The following is a 16,368-nucleotide window of genomic DNA, read 5'->3' on the forward strand; positions in this document are numbered from 1 at the left end:
CCAAGTTGGACGCTGAACATGACCACATGATATGTACATTTTATCAGAATCTCTTATTTAATTACTGAAATCATCATTCATTTCCTTTTTTTTAAGATTATCCGGGGTATTTGTGTGGGTGGGAAAGGCTATCGTAAGGAAGGATTCGGATCGAATAGACCCGAGTTGTGCCATAGCCCATCGAGGCCAGCGTCAAATCCCGCGGCCCATGATGCATCAATAAAGGGCCATTGGAACATATCCGTCTCGAAATCAGGATGCCCTGCCAACGCAGTACCGTCTCGGTAAAAAAGTGAGTTATCGCCTTCAAGACTAGGCGACGACGCGGCCCGATGTATGTTATGTGAGCCTTGCGTGCTGCCGGGCTCGGCACTCATTGCCCTTGGGCGAGCACGAATGTCGCCATATTCATCAAGTGTTCCCGCTAAAGCAAACCTCCTAGGGCTATGCATGCCGGACTCGGGGTGTGTCTGGGAATTCTTCACCGTTTCGTAAAATCGATTTGCTTCTTGTACAGTTCGCCACTTTGCCGATAGTTAGTATAAGGACTGCTAAATATATTTGGATTGAACTCACCCAACTCCGACCGACTGGCCACAATTTACTGAGTCGCTCAAGATAGGCGAGGTTCTGACTTTTCTCTTCTTCTGCTCTTTCGACTCCGCCAGGGTAGCGTGCTGGAGCGATAGTACCGTACATATTGATGTGCACCGCAACGAATACGCTGAACCCGGAGTAGGGAGTCATTACTGCAGCTTCTGAATTTTCAAGTGCCGACAGTACCCCTCCAATATTCTGCGCAGCCTCAAAAAGCTGCTTGATTGTGTAAGGCTCATGTTGGTCGTCATGATTCATGTCGTGAAAAACGTCAGAGTGCGGTTTGAGATTTGAGAGAAAGCGGTCGCGATGTAAAAATAAGATACTTGGACTATAGTCAGTATTGCTGAGGAGCCATTGATGGACATAATAAAACTCACCTCATGTAATAGAGTAGATTTATATATGCAAACAGCTCCCCGTATCCGAGGGAAACATGTGCTTGGGCGGCTGTGTCTGGGTAACGAACTGTCCTATCCTGGAGCAACCTCCATTCGTCCAGTTCTTCTTTGAGTCGTTGCCAATCCCGATGAAGGGGTGATGATTCGGAGTCGTCTGAAGCTAGAGAAGCAAGGGCACGGCGATGTTCATTTGCAAATCTCAGAATGCGCACAAATATGTCGAAGCCACGAGTGACGATCGTCAAACCGTGCTCAATTGTGAGGTTTCTTGCAAGAGAGCATTGCTTGTTCATATCGGCCGGCATCAGTCTCCTTTCTGGTACCTGATTGAAAGTGAAATCTCGATCGCTGATCGGAAGCGGAACTGAGATGTGAGAAAATGATAGAGCAAAATGCTGCCGAGCTCCTGAGCTCAGTTCGCAATCTTGCGCAAAGCAAACCCAGTAGGTACGGACGAGCTGTTCATATTGAGTTTGGGAAGCATGGAATTCTTGGGGATTATGCTCCATGCTGTCATCTGCCATTTTGAGGAGTGATTGAATCATGTAGGTGGCCATGCCTGGAATTGCTGAATGTCAGAAAATCACATGAACCATAGAAGGCTTCATGTAAACTCACCACTGTACATCCAAGCCTGGTATGGGCGCCCAGTGCCCCATTCATAAAACGAAATAATCACCAGTGATTGAGCAAGATATAAGGAGGGGGCCTCGAGGACACGATGAGCAAGATTGCCCCGGGCATAATCAGCGTAAATCTCCTCATCTCCAAGTGAATCCCCAGCCATGAAACGCCTGCATAGAGATAAAAGAGCAGCGATGAAGATCGGCTCTATGGATTCGAAATTGGATGAAATGTCGGAAATTAAGGATGGGTAGTGCAGGAAATTCGCGACCGGGAATTTCTTTCGATATGTTTCGACGGCACTTATTACAGTGGCTTGCGACAAGGCTGAGATCGGATTCTCCTGGCTGTCAACGAGATTACCAGGTGTCGCCCTTCTGATGCTATGATCACTCTCAACCGTTGGAGAAAGATCAGAAGTAGCCTTTCGCTTCCGAGGAGGCGCAGATTTCGCTTTCCCTTTTGGCTTTTCCGGCCTTGAAACGCGGGGATCTGTTAGGGCGCATCCTTGGGCCTTGAGTCGTTGGCAGCGCCTACAGGGAGGACTGCCATCATGAACACATTTCACTTTGGCCCGGCTAGTTCATTTTAGAAAACATACGAAATGTAGAGACAGTGAGACTCGGAGGATACTTACCGACAACCGTCACAGGATATAGATAACCTCATTGGGTGGGTAGCTGTCGATGATGATCAAGCAAGGCTGCAATGGCAGACATGCAGAATTTCTTGCAGATCCTGACAATTCATAGGAGCGGGTATGATCGGACTAAATTGATGCTGCCATATTGGGGGCTTTGAATTTTGGAGCCTGCAATGGAAGATAGGAGGAAGGTAGGATTCCAGAGCCAAAAGCTAAGATGTCGATCTCGACGGTCATGTGATTTTGATCTATAACGTGCTTATCTACTTGTCTACGAAGATTTGTCAGACAAATCTTATACTTTAATAGCAGAAGGCCGTCTCTCATTAAGTTCTATTAAGTATGCAATAATTATGCAATGATCTATGAAGATCAAGCTCTAAGTGGCGAATTCCTTAGTCGCCGCCGTCCACTGTCTCACCCACGCGTTGAACTTGTCGACCTGCAACTCGTCCGTAGCCCAAGAGGTCACGATTCTCACGACCACTTGTCCGTCATCTAACTGATCCCAGATGTAGAATCGGAACCTATCCTGGAGCCTTTGAGCCAGCTGCTGCGGCATCGTAATGAAGACCTGGTTTGTCTCTGTTTCTGCTGCTAGCTGGTATCCTAGCTCCTCGAAGTTGGCGGAGATTTTCTCGGCCATGGTATTGGCATGTGTGGCCAGTGTGAAGAAAAGATCGTTCTTGAACAATTCCATGAACTGAACACCCATAATCCGACCCTTCGCCAAGAGTGCACCGTGTTGCTTGAGGTGGAATACAAAACCCTCGGCGATGGCCTTCTTGACGACAATCGCCTCTCCCATGAGCGCACCAGCTTTGGTACCACCAATCCAGAAGATATCAGCAAACTCGAAGATATCTCGTAGAGTCATGTCATTTTTCTTTGAGCACATGGCTGTTCCGATCCGCGCACCATCCACCAGAAGTAGGAGGTTCGACTTTTTGCACAGAGCAGATAGGTTGGTCAGCTCGCGCTTAGTGTAAACCGTACCGGTCTCTGAAGCATTGGAGATATAAAGCAGTCGAGGCTTAGCCATATGAGGGAAGAATTGATTTTGTTGCAAAGCCTTTTGCAGATTGGTTGCCGTCATTTTGCCGTCAACGGCCGGGACGAGGATCAGCTTGTGGCCGGTGGCTTCAATTGCACCCGCTTCCTTGCAGGCAATATGGCCCGATTCCAAGGTGATAACAGCCTCATATGGTCGTAAACAACTGGCGATTGAAATGAGATTCGCTGATGTTCCGCTGGGGACGAAAAAAATGTCTGCATCATCTTCGCCACAGTCGATTCGCTCTCGAATCATTCGCCTCGCCGCATCTGAATATTCATCGTTCCCGTAAGAGACTTGCTGGGTAGAATTTGTGCGAAGAAGAGCCTCGAGAATTTGTGGGTGAGCTCCCTCGCTGTAATCGTCCATAAGACTGTATGGAGGACATGTCTCGTCTTGGCAGAGACTAGTTGACGGCATATTCACGAGTTACTCTGATGTAATTTGATTGGACGAAGAAGAGTGTAGAGTTGTTGTGTAGAGGAAACAGAAATACTGATAATATGTCTGACTCAAAAAACTTGTGTGGCGATTCGAGTCCAGACTAAATAAAGCAGTGGAAGAGGTCGGGAAAGCAGAAGCAGTGGGAAAGAATCTCGGGAATAGCGGGCCAGCGTTTGTTAATAGAAACCTTTGCATTTCCTGTTCAGGCTGGGCCCGGTAAGTGTATTACCGATCTGTAATCAAATCAAGGGCAAGATTTAATCTGATGTGTCAGCAAATCTGTAAGATAATTACCAAGTCATGCCTATATTAGCTACAGCAGACCCACAAGCCGAAAGTGAGCCCGGGAATACTTCCTATTCCCGGGCAGAGCCCTTGCTTGATCCACAGAACCAGGTTCTTTTCATGTAATGCGTGGGCCTGAACATCGGAGAATGCATTCCTGCTGAGGATCAGAACTCATTCGTTGATTATCGATCATGCGCCTCCATCAAGGAAAGACAGCTACAATCGAGTTAGTATGTAGACTCGTGGAACGCTGGAATATTTCGGAACTCCGGCGGCCATCGTCTAATGTTTCACATAGAATTCCCATACCAGAATTAGCTTATTTGCACAAGACTCGACATTGACGATGCATACGCGGGGTCACCAGCGTTGCATCCTGGTTGCGCGGGGATCTCGTCAATTTGGAGATCATCCGCCGTCGCTTTCCAGCGACTTGTAGGGATGTTGGACCGCTAGACTGGCCTGTCAGATATGATCAATTAATTTAACATGGAGCCCTGGAAGCCCTGGAATGACCTGTCATCTAGTGCAAAGATCGTATTTCAAGCATAAGAAAAATGAGAGAAAAGGTGGAAGGATCTGGGATATCAACTAACCTAAGGCTATATATGGCTATGTACAAATGAAAGCACGCCCTATCAGTGTAACACACTAATGTACAATAAACTCCCGCAAACCATGCAAGGCTGAAATCCGAAGAGTTCCAAGCCAACAGAGAATCAATCATCTTCTGACCGACGCAGGCGGGTTTCTTCCTCAGGTAGCCCGTCTTCCAATTTAACTTGCTGATAGAACCGGACTCGCCAGCCGCGAATCAGCATGAAGGCTCCCATGACGGTGGCCATCATGGCGAGGAGGAGAATGAGTGCAAATAGACCGCCAATGTTGCGTACGGCTGACTGGGCCTTTGAGAGCATTTGCGTCGCCTTGATGACCTCTGCCTTTGCGGTTCCATCTGAGGATGGCACCGGGCCATTGTCATTGGCCTTTTCGTCCGCAACGCCATCTCCGTTCGGGTAGAGAGTGCCGGGATCTTGTGGTTTGGGAAGCTCTCCGCTGTAGCCCACCCAACCAACAGCGTCCCAGTCAGGGAAATCGGTTCGGTGGACGTTCGAAGAGCCGAGAATAGCACCATTGCGATCAATGGCCTCGGCGGTGATCCAGTCCAGGTAGCCACGGGCAATAAACATGGTTTCAAAGTCGCGTCTCGTGACGTTGCCGACGAAAACGGGTTTATCGAATTGAGACTTGCGCGCGTAGAAACTCCAACTGGCCACTTCCGTGGCTCCGTTCCAGCTAACCCAGATAGACGTTACCAGGTTAGTTTCATCGGTACCGTGAACGGAGGCCACCATATCTGGGGGAATGGTTGGGCGGCCGACAAATTCATTTTTATAGGCGCGATAGTTTGAAAAACGTGGGGATGTGAAACGGGCACTCATAACCAGCTCGCCATCTTCTGTGAATTCTGAAATATAGCCGCCTTTACTCCAGCAAGCGAACATGTTGTTGTTTGGGAGAACTTGAGCGTTCCCTCGGAGCCGGGTAAGATCCTCGTCGGGTCGTTTGTAGCGCCGCAAGGCCCTCGCTGTCATAGGTGTAGTTCCGGTTTCGATTTCGATTATTAAAGCGGATGAGACGTTTTCTTCGTTAAATTCCTCATCGGATGCATTGTTGAGTAATGAGATGATATGGCGAGTTCCTTCCGAGTGGAGGAATTTGGCGTCATGCTGCTTTGAAAAGATGAAATCTTGGTCAAATTCGCCATTACGTTGACCATTTAATCGCCACATAATGCGGCCGTCGGCTCCGGATACCAGATAGATAGTGTTGGTGAATCGCATAGAGAGTAAATAGTCACCGGCGCTATTTTTGTCGACTGAATTTATGTGCACGTAGTCCCAGCCAGGGTCTCCTTCCACAGGAGACCAGGGGGAGTAGTGGACGGTCTCGACCAGCGGGATCTGATTGTATGATTTCCACTCGTGGAGAACCTGGGCAGAAGTGAGGTCCAGTTCAGCGAAGCCGCCTACCTCTAGTTGTGTTTTTTCATCGGAGCGGTTGAACTCCCCCCAGGGAGATTTCTTGCGTCGTATAGGTGGTGACAACAGCCGTCTTGCCAGTGTCGAGGACATTGAATTCGTGGATATCGAACAATCCGAGATCACTTCGCAATGCAACCTTTCGGATGATCTCGAAGTTGGGATTCATAACCAACCCATAGCCTCGGTGTTCATCATCGAAGGGGAATTGCTGAATCAGCGAGATGTGAGTTTCATTGCCGAAGCTGTTGATACCTCTGAAGTCGAAGACATTGTGGTTGTCGAACATTATGGAGCCGGTCCACACCAGGCGCTAGAGCAAAGACCGAGATTAGCATTAGCGCGTGTTGGCATCGAAGGGTAGGGATCGGGATCCGATCCGAGGGGCGATGAACATACCCCCTCCTGGTCGTAGATATGAGGGCCGATCTGGAATGGCTCGAAGACACTGGTCGGGCCATCCGGGTCAATGTGCAAATAGGGCGACACGAACCAATACCCGGGGGCAGCACGGTCGCGATCAAGGTGTTCGATGTCGAATTTGACCGCCCTGACATCCGGTAGCTAGGAGGATGGCGCAATATTAGCATGAGGTCATCTCATCGCGGGTTGCGCAACTTGAATACTTACTGTTTTGAATGTCATTAAGTCATCATCCGTGTGTTCCCAGGCAGCAGCTACATTGCGCAAGCACAGTAGCAGCAGGCCGGACCAGAGCATGATGACGGCTGAGGTGGAAAGAAAGTGAAGGGAAAGAGCGACAGGGTTAGAAAAGAGTGGCCATAGAGGAGGAGGAAGAACTTGAAGGAGGTGACGGTGGAGAAGGAGAGGGAGGGATTGAAGGTGTACAATCCCGACACCAGGCACGACGCTTGGCCAACGGGGGGCGAAAAGGGCCGACCTAGCCCGTTTCAATTGTTTCAGGAACAATCACAGTGATGAGACTGGTCCCGGTGGGGCCAACAGGGGGTAGGCCAAGCATTTTTCAAACTGATGACGCGGGGAGTGGACTCTGGTCAGGAGAGGCCAGAGCAGACCACCCTGTAGGACTGACATTGCCAATATCAGTGGAGGAGCCTTGGACGATCCTCACCTTGGCGGCATCTACGGAGTACAGTACATAACTATAGTAACTGTATAACTAGTCCCAGTTATACTCTCGTTTCTGTACGGATAATGCGATCCACTAGCGGGAGTTTAACCCTAGCCCCATCCCGGCATTGCTTGTCAGCGGCCCCATAAAGTCTCAGATCGGGAGATGTCATGGAATGACTGGAATTCCGATATCGTATAGTTAACTGGGTTGAGTTAACTTCATACTTCGTACCTCGTTCTCGGTTATTCATCCCAAGACTGGTGGAGCAACGTGGCGCAGCCCACACTGTGTACAAAAGCAACTTGAAAGTGAAATGACGCTCAGGGGTGACGATCTTTCAAGTTTACGTGCACTACACGTGATCAGAGTATTTGGAAGGCGGCATTCAAGTCTTAATGCTGTATTCCTCTACTCGGTCACGGTGCTATGGTATGGATTCCCGTCTGGGTTCCCTAACGGTCAGTTATCTGATGAAAGAAGAATGATCGAGATACTGCAATTTACACTGCAATTTTACACCTCAAAAAAAAATGAGCAAGTCGTTCCGTCTCAGCCAATCACAGTCCACCTCTCGAGCACATACTAGCAGAACATGGGCCAGGACCTATTTTCCTTCAATACATCCATCCAATTGTACAAAGGCCCTCCTAGTTGCTTGTCGTGCTTTTCCCATAAGTGACTCATCACATATCTGGCGGCGAGGAAAGGCGGAAGTCGGCAGTTTTGCTCACACTTTCCGACCAACTCCAAAATCGCATTTCGTTGATCACTCGTCATCGCTTCACATCCTGCCATGAATACTGGCCAAATTGTACCAGGGCCAGTGTGATCAACCGTCGATAGCTCAGCGTGCAAAGCTTGAAAGGAACGAATCACAATGTCCACCTGGCCTGACAGAATCCCCCCGATGGACCTTGCGGACTCTCCTATAGAATAGTATCACCAACCCTGCATTAAATGCCCGGAAAACATGAGTGTATGCATCTTGAGGCTCATATGGAGGCCTAGGCTGATCGCTTGAAGAAATGTAAGAGTGAATAACACTCTCAAGACGGTCGCTTCGCTCTTGAAGAAACCGCGATATCTTAGAGTCCACCTGGATGTCTGCATCTTGAGCAGCCCTCACCTTTTCCAGTACATTGGCTAAGCGTGTTGTTTGCGAGACCAGACTCATCCACGTCTCTGAAATTCCATACACCTGCTTGGCAAGTGTTGCTGCAGACTTCCGGGAGTCATGAAGATGGATATCGGGGATATCTTTCCTGGAATCTTTTGGTGAATCGATATCAAGATCGTTATCCGAATGTTCCATATGAAGAAAGTCATCATGGTGTGCATTTCGATCGCTTATAGACTGTGAAGACCTCCGCATATTCTCAGGGCGACATGTCTGGATTTGATGATCAAGGGCATCAATGAATTCTTTTGAAGCCCTGAAGTCTTGGAGAACATATGTGCTTTCACCGACAATTCGCAGCCATGTATAGACATTCACGAGGAGACGGCTTTTATGTGATGTTTTTGGCTTGTAGATTACTCGGCGACGCAGGAGTCTTTCTGCTTCGAGTGTAAAGTATCGTGCATCTTGTTGCTGGCCATTGAAGTTCTAGATATGATTCAGTAAGAATTTCAGCGGTTCACATGATACAGCAATCGCTTACCGCAGCCTCTATCATCCCGCATATCGCCATCGTACGATCCTTGTATTTGGCCTTGGGCACGCCAAGCGGCTCTTTCATATAAATGATTGTATGGTCTTTGGCCTCTTGATAAGACTTGCTAGCAACTTGGTGCCAATGTGCGAATTGACAATCTCCATCCGATTCATTGGATGGTTTCTTTGCAAGAAAAACGGCGGCACATGTGAGGAGACTGTATAAGTTGGCCAGTCGAGCGTGACTGACCTCCTGTGATTCCAAAATAGTCAAATCTCCAAGTGTAATGAGTGCAGCTGGTAGGTTCATCATGTTCCAAGATGCCTTCTTTCCAAAGGGGACAATTGTCAATTGAGGCACAACGTGCCTCTGAAAAATATGCAACAGAAAAGGAGCATCACCCAGGATATCGACGGAGGCTGTTGAATTGCTAGTAGTAGTAGTAGTAGTAGTAGTAGTAGTAGTAACAGGTAGGGTTTGTGGGATCGACATAAAATCTCTACCTAGACCTCCTGGAGGCATCAGGAGTATTTCTGTATTCGAGTCAAGTATCGTCGGCGTGGATAAATTATAAGTCGTATCGCCGTAAGTAGACCAATCCGGGTGGGCAGAGAAATCGGGGTAGCTCGTCAAGTTGAAGGGGAAGTTGGATGTAATTCCATATAAGTCGTCATTAAGTCCGAATATATCAGACCATTGTAACAGGTCGTCTGTAAACTCCGGCAGCCCCGTCGGCAATGGCGACCCTCGAACTGGCGGCAGTACACCGTCCGTTGGAGGCTCAGCGATCGGATTCAGGTTGGAAACACCGCCAGGTGGCAGGTCGCATACTTCCTGGTCCACACCATTGAAGTTCAGGACAGCAAATGGGCCGATTCGAATATCGTTGAACGGAGAAGCCGATGGTCCGCACGATCTTGTGTCAATCTCCTCGATGGTCGAATCAATGGAGCCGGAGAAAAGGCCTTTATTCAAGACAGCACCCATAGAAACCCGGGAATGCTCTAAAATATGAATCAGCCAACCATAAACATTGAAAAGAACCCGTTCATGCACGATGGGCCCATCGCGTTATTTACCCGAGTATAGATGGCGCCTTAGACCATTTCGTTTTAGATGGCTTCCCTTCGCGGACGACTTCTCGCATGCAGCAGACTGGCCCGTTTCTTGCATCCACCGCACATCGCTTGAGAACCCTTCGCACGTGTAGCCTGCCGCGGAACATGTTTTGCATGCGGGTCGCTGCTGATCACATTTGACATGTCGACGTTGGCATGTTGCGCAGGCCCCGAGCAGATGTGTGCGGCGGGATCTTGATCTACGAGCCATATTGATCACGGAGAACCAGCAAGACTTTGGAGCTATACGTGTACTTGGAATTCCATCACTGTTATTTTGCTGCAATCATTGATTGACCGAGTCGCTGGCAGAGAAATGACTCTCTGATTGAAATCGCGCCGTCTGTCAGGTGACCCGGAACCACCTGCCTCTTGGGATCTTCCGCAACATTAAGCCCTCCTAGGGCAGGCTGGAGGTAAGAACTTGAAATTACCCCACATCTCCCGAGGTCGACACCCCAAAACACACAGTAGATACCATAAAGTATAACTTCATATCTCAACATCAAGTTCAAGTTGAATCAAATCCATATATGCGTAGGTACTACTAGTAGTAACCTTCAAGTTGAAATAATTTAGACAATTTAGAGACATGAAGTTGCAATCTATCACATTACCTTGTACGTGTTTTGAGTGGGCTGACTTACCCATGAAACGCGTTAGCGTCCTCAAAATTACAGTAGTAGCAAATTGGTAGTAGTAGTAATAGTAGTCGTAGGATTTAATTCTAGTGAGACTATAGAGCCGATGGGTAGTTTCTCTTTTATCGAAAACTCTTCTATTAGTTTACCAGTGGGCGTCCGAGATGTTATGTCTTGCTATCTTGTGAACTTCATTGAATCATTGCGTGTTTAAAAATGCGAACCAGCTGTCTTCTAAATAATTTATAAGCCCGGGTATCTCAGAAAAATCAAGCCGACACAGGCTTAGCGCTCTTGCGAAGGTTAAGCACAGTCTGGACATGCTCAAAGTTGAGGTCCTTCTTCTGCGACCAAGCCAAAAGACCCGCAGTCTTGAGCATATTCTTAATCTGCCTTCCATTCAGCTCCACCGCGGCAAGTCGATCGAGCTCTCCCTCCGAGAACACCTCAGTATTCACAGAACGAGCAAGGAACTGGCACCAAACATGGCGACGCGATGTGAAATCGAGATTCTGGTATGCCAGAGAGACATGAATTCGAGACTCGAAGGCCGGATCGATTTCGTCGGCACGGTTGGTAGTCAGGAAGAGGATACCCTCATAGTATTCCAGCATGCGAAGGAATATAGAGACCAGCTCGTTGCGCTGCAGGTCAGCTGAGGTACGAGCCTCCATAAACACGTCAGCTTCATCAAGAAGAAGAACAGCGCCCCATTTGGGAATCATGCGGAGAATATCTTTAAGATTGCTTTCAACCTTATAGGCATCGCTGCCTAGATCCCCGGCGCTCATCGCGTATAGAGGAACTTGCATGACTTCTGCGACACTCTCAGCGGTCATTGTCTTGCCAACGCCAGGGGGTCCGCTCAGCTGCATGATAATACCACGACCCTTGCCCTGAACGACATCATCGAATGAAGACATGGCGTGGGACTTAGCGAATGCGAGGATGAGGTCCTTGAGGTTCTCTTGCTCCTTGGGGAGCACAAGGGACTCAAAAGCAGCGGAATTCCATTGGATTTCTGACGTGCCATCTAGATGGAATCGCAGCCACTCCTTGTCCCGTAGAGAGTATCCCCAGACCGAAGAAGTAGCGACGAGCCGGTGCTCATCGGTTAGTTCCTCGGGGAGCTCACCCCAGACCCAAATGCTCTTGTGGGGATGGAAAACATTGAAAGCCTCGGTATCAATAATGATACGGCTTTTGACGTGAAACTTCTTGGTTTTATCGTCATCCAGGAATCCAGTGGCAGTTCCCTCATATTGTTTGTAATGGTACCCCTTGTGCTGCTCCCAGATTCTTCCGCGTGCGATCAAACTCTCGCGAATAACCTCCTTGTCAGGGTGGTAGCGCAGAGGGAAGGCAGGCAGAGATGTGATTGGAGTAGTCCCGATGAAGACAGGAACTTCGAACCTATCGTCGCTGTATCCGAAATCATCGCCATCAAACTCAATATATTTGACTTCGAGAATGATCGCCTTGGTTCGGCAGTTAATTGCATCATCGACGAAGAGGTATGCGTTCCGGCGACCTGCCACGGTGGCAATGACCACATCATCGGGCTCAAAGAGAGTCCACAGCAGAGAGTGAGTAATGACCCCATTCCGGATAAGGTCCTTCTTTCGTGCCAAAATGTCGCGCAGCTCCTCCTCCAGAATCTTGTGCAAAAGATCCACATGCTCTTGTGTAGTTGCGTCAAGTTCCTCTTCTTCACGGGCTTTTAAGAAGTCCTCCCATCTGTGAACTAGGGGCTTGAAAGGAGCGGTGAACTCTAGACGCTCCAGTGTAACTGTTATTCCAGGGTAACCTTCCAAGACCTTGCCGAGGAAAGTTTTCAAAAATTCACTTTGTATGACAATGGAGTGGATGGATAAACTCTTCCGGCCGTTGTAGCATTTCACATTTCGGACGATCAAGGCGTACTGAGCCGATTCCGCATCTTCTGCAGGGTCGACGATAGTTTCCGGCAGTTCTTTTGACCATGATGTCTCCTCATTCTCGTCGGGTTTGGTCTGATAGACGTTGTGCACGCCGCAGAGCGTGCCGGGGTTCGCGTACTTGACTTCCTCGTTTTCGGATTCAGCTTGGATTTCATGCATGTTAGAATTGGGTGTCTCGTTCATAATCCTTTTTCTTTCTGCCTATTGAGAAACTTACTTGGGGTATCTGTGTCCTCTGCGACGGGCTTTTTGGTTGTGTCGGAGGCCGCGGCCATGGTGGGTGCATCCGAGTCGATCGCCATCGTGAAGATATGCCTGATGTCTGTTCAAGGAATATTGTATTTTGAAAAATATAAGGGTGAAGAAAAAGGAGGTTGAAGTGAAAGTGAGAGTATGGATTGAAGATATACCTTACGGCAGTGAAGTTGTTGCGCTCCAGAAAGCAGGAGGAACTGAGCTCTTCTTATACGCGGAGAGAGAAAAGTAATCTCGCAAACATCAGCCCGTGATGCGTCGATGCCTAGAGCTCTGCATGAAGCGGGGAACAAAATAAGTGTCCGACGCTGAGATCACCAGTCAGCGCACCCGCTCGATGTATGGCATACTTCAGGTTTCGACGTGGCACTGGAGACCCACTTTGATCAGCCTCATTCTTCCATCTCCGCGACAAGCCTTCCGGTCTTTCGAGTTCATAATTTCAGGCTGAACCGCCTCACGCCACATTTATATCAAATAGCCTCTCCACTGTCTCTTTACGGTGCCCGGGGGGCTGTCAGCCTTGTTGATAGCTGATCGCCACTGTATCTTCAACTCTTTACGGGAAACTTGGCCCCCACTAGCCCCGCTGGTGACTCAATCTAGACGAGGCTGACACTGCAGAAACAAAACAGCGATGGATATCCAATGGACGACGCGTTTAGTAGCGGGTATGATGCTTGGCATGCAGTCAGATCTTCCTTTTGCAGCCCAACAAACTATGTGGTCCCCCGCCGGCGTTAAGAGAAGGTGAAACATACTAGTACTACGAAAAACTCCGGCGCAGAGCCTCAAAGAATAAAGAATATGCCCAGGTGTACGCCATGGTCTGATTTGGAATAAAACCTCTCTATATGGCAGTATTACTCCAAGAAATACTAAATAACGCTCGTTTTTTGTATATTCATCGCTTCTCAAGCCGGATACAACATATTTCGCATACTATTCCGAGGTCAGCGGTCACCCGTTCCAACTGAGAGGAGAAGAAAAAGCCGGAAGAAAGGGCATACCTCGTAAGCCAGACAATACGATCCCTTTAGAAGCCTTTCGGGGGCTGCTTTGCGTGTATTAACTGGCATTTCGTGGCATAGTATCTAGAAAAAAAAGACCATCGGGAGAGTATTCTTCCCTGAATACTATTTACTAGTATGCGGCCCTCTGGAATGAGTAGCTGCAATCAAGCGATAGTTAATCATTGATACTGTGTAGAAAGTTATAGCTTCAGAGCCTCATCATTCCCGCCATTGCAAGGTTCTTTGACAGTAAATACCTACTAGTGGGGACTTAACAATATTGGATCACGCAAGACAAAAACGGTCGCCTCCAACGTTCAAGGCGGTACCCGCCTGAAGTGATTTCGATGGTGGGGTTAAGTTCATTCTCGTTCGAAGGGATACACTTTCCTGTCTCCCGCCCACTCATCTTCTTCACCGAGTACAAAATTTTGCGCGGTGAGATGAATGGAAAAGGAATTATTTCAATATACATGACGCTCCTTTGTGTTCTTTGACATTTGAATCTCGTAATGCACCTCGCCAAAGAAAATTGTCGCTCTTGATTTCTATGAGAATTTAGAACCACCGGCGAGGCACCGGAGGAATTCTCGCTTCACCGGAGGAACTACCGGCACAACTCGAGAATAACATCCTCCAGGTGGAGTTGAAAGGTGTTGATCTGAACACATGCCCTTGAGCCTAGAGTACAAAAAGGGGGAGGGGGAAGTTGGTTTCGTCGATATTTCTTTTTTCATTTCCTGCATCGTAGCACCCACCTACGTTCTCGTCAAAAATTAGCACTCCCGCCACCGTGCACACAATGCTTCGCTTCGATTATTCGAGCAGGTACTTAGAGGGCTTGAATCCGAGGGATCTCCTGTTGCTCATTTCAAGTACCATCCTTGTGCTCTGGGTATTCTACAAAATTGAAATCCACCCACGTTTCATTAGCCCACTGCGACATCTCCCCGCTCCAAAGGTACCGCGTCTTGTCTCTTTGAAAGTTTCACATGACCACAAACTCATTTAGTTAGGGAGGATACCCGTTCATCGGATACGGCTTAATCCGGTTTAAGAAGCCCATCGGACCCGACTACCTCAAGTTCATGGACGAGATCCCCAACGATGGTCTCATCCGCTACCGGGGATTCTTTAACCGCAACAACATCCTCTTAACAAGCCCCAAGGCCTTGTCAGAAGTTCTTGCTAAAAGGCCGTACGACTTTGAAAAACCTCCTGGTGATCGTGCATTCATGCGACGTGTGCTTGGGGATGGCTTGGTCACGTCTGAAGGGGACATTCATAAATTCCAACGCAAGCGCCTTCTGCCCATGTTCAATTTCCGAAACATCAAGGCTTTATACCCGGTATTTTTGAAGAAATCTGCGCGATTGGTACAAGAGATTGAAAAGAGTGATCCAGCTATGGATAGTGTTATAGACATTAACTCATGGGCTACGAAAGTCACTCTTGACATTATCGGAATTGCAGGTATAGGTCGTGATTTCGATACCTTGAGCGATACTGGAGACAGCCTCGCTAAAACATACGACCACGTTCTGGAACCTTCATTCGAGAAATTACTCATTTTATCAATGATGAATCTTGGACTGGACTGGCTAATCAGATTCATCCCCGGAAATATTGACAAAAAATTCACCAAGGGCACTGACAGTCTCCGAGAAATATGCTACCAATTTATCCGCGAAAAGCGAGAAAGCCAAAAGGGTTCGAGAGAAGAAACGACGGATATTTTGTCCAAGTTAATGGACACCAACGAGTTCTCCGATGAAGAGCTTGTCGATCAGCTTCTGACTTTCATCGCCGCCGGGTGGGTTTGGATTATCCCACAATTTGCTCCTAGATCAGCGGACTACTATAATAAAGGCGCTAATTTACACGGATCACAGTCACGAAACTACATCCTCTACCTTGACCTGGTTGGTATACGTTCTCGCCTCCGATAAAGAATTGCAATCGAGCCTGCGCAGAGAAATACAAAACTGTTTCCCGGAGGATCTTTTGAAAAACGAGAACGGAGACGTTCAAGTTGGCGCTGTATTGGAATCATTGCCACTTCTCAATGGCATTTGCAACGAGACGATGCGTCTATACCCGACAGTACCCTTGAGTATGCGAACTCCGAACAAAGATACCACCATTCTCGGCCACTCGGTTCCAAAGGGTACTGAGTTATACATAATTCCATGGGCAATTAATCGCTGTCGGGAACTATGGGGGGCCTACGGCACACGAATTCAGGCCTGAGAGGTGGATTGATGCTGACACGGGCAAACCGAACAACACCGGAGGAGCAATTAGTAATTACGCAGTCATGACCTTTTTGCAGGGCGTGCACATGTGTATTGGACAGAGTTTTGCAAAGGCAGAGTTACGGGCGCTTGTTGTTACTCTGGTCCGTGCCTTCGAGATTGGGCTGGCCTATCCGGAAAGACCAGTTATCCCGGCCGGTATCATTACAACGAAGCCGGAAGGTGGAATGTGGATTAAGCTGAAGCGAGTTGAAGAATGCTTCTACGCACAAGACTAGGCGCTCATATGCCCAAGAATGAAG

The 16,368-nt window shown here is 48.3% G+C and overlaps 6 protein-coding genes across 6 annotated transcripts; 1 reads left to right on the forward strand and 5 right to left on the reverse strand.

Moving 5' to 3' along the window:
• Positions 1-128: 128 nt before the first annotated feature.
• N7533_005791 (transcription factor domain-containing protein) lies at positions 129-2,291 on the reverse strand (the record flags this gene model as incomplete). Its single annotated transcript, XM_057102441.1, has 5 exons — positions 129-524; positions 577-922; positions 978-1,566; positions 1,617-2,200; positions 2,260-2,291. The coding sequence occupies 5 exons, from the start codon at positions 2,289-2,291 to the stop codon at positions 129-131; spliced, it is 1,947 nt and encodes a 648-aa protein (XP_056962071.1).
• A 353-nt stretch (positions 2,292-2,644) lies between these two features.
• N7533_005792 (threonine aldolase family protein) lies at positions 2,645-3,739 on the reverse strand (the record flags this gene model as incomplete). The annotated part of the gene is made up of 1 exon (XM_057102442.1): positions 2,645-3,739. One exon carries the CDS (start codon positions 3,737-3,739, stop codon positions 2,645-2,647), a length of 1,095 nt encoding a protein of 364 aa, XP_056962072.1.
• A 1,031-nt stretch (positions 3,740-4,770) lies between these two features.
• N7533_005793 (uncharacterized protein) lies at positions 4,771-6,813 on the reverse strand (the record flags this gene model as incomplete). The annotated part of the gene is made up of 4 exons (XM_057102443.1): positions 4,771-6,084; positions 6,119-6,406; positions 6,493-6,657; positions 6,724-6,813. 4 exons carry the CDS (start codon positions 6,811-6,813, stop codon positions 4,771-4,773), a joined length of 1,857 nt encoding a protein of 618 aa, XP_056962073.1.
• A 1,380-nt stretch (positions 6,814-8,193) lies between these two features.
• Positions 8,194-10,173, reverse strand: N7533_005794 (Zn(II)2Cys6 transcription factor domain-containing protein; the record flags this gene model as incomplete). The annotated part of the gene is made up of 4 exons (XM_057102444.1): positions 8,194-8,205; positions 8,232-8,795; positions 8,851-9,848; positions 9,924-10,173. 4 exons carry the CDS (start codon positions 10,171-10,173, stop codon positions 8,194-8,196), a joined length of 1,824 nt encoding a protein of 607 aa, XP_056962074.1.
• A 699-nt stretch (positions 10,174-10,872) lies between these two features.
• Positions 10,873-12,845, reverse strand: N7533_005795 (ATP-binding protein; the record flags this gene model as incomplete). Its single annotated transcript, XM_057102445.1, has 2 exons — positions 10,873-12,686; positions 12,761-12,845. 2 exons carry the CDS (start codon positions 12,843-12,845, stop codon positions 10,873-10,875), a joined length of 1,899 nt encoding a protein of 632 aa, XP_056962075.1.
• Positions 12,846-14,613: 1,768 nt separating this feature from the next.
• N7533_005796 (cytochrome P450) lies at positions 14,614-16,344 on the forward strand (the record flags this gene model as incomplete). Its single annotated transcript, XM_057102446.1, has 4 exons — positions 14,614-14,772; positions 14,828-15,624; positions 15,704-15,985; positions 16,056-16,344. 4 exons carry the CDS (start codon positions 14,614-14,616, stop codon positions 16,342-16,344), a joined length of 1,527 nt encoding a protein of 508 aa, XP_056962076.1.
• Positions 16,345-16,368: the final 24 nt, after the last annotated feature.

The sequence above is a fragment of the Penicillium manginii genome, assembly GCF_028828005.1.
Source record: "Penicillium manginii strain IBT 31320 chromosome Unknown utg000004l:1.0-7231830.0:1.0-7236170.0, whole genome shotgun sequence".
Classification (NCBI taxonomy): Eukaryota; Fungi; Ascomycota; class Eurotiomycetes; order Eurotiales; family Aspergillaceae; genus Penicillium; species Penicillium manginii.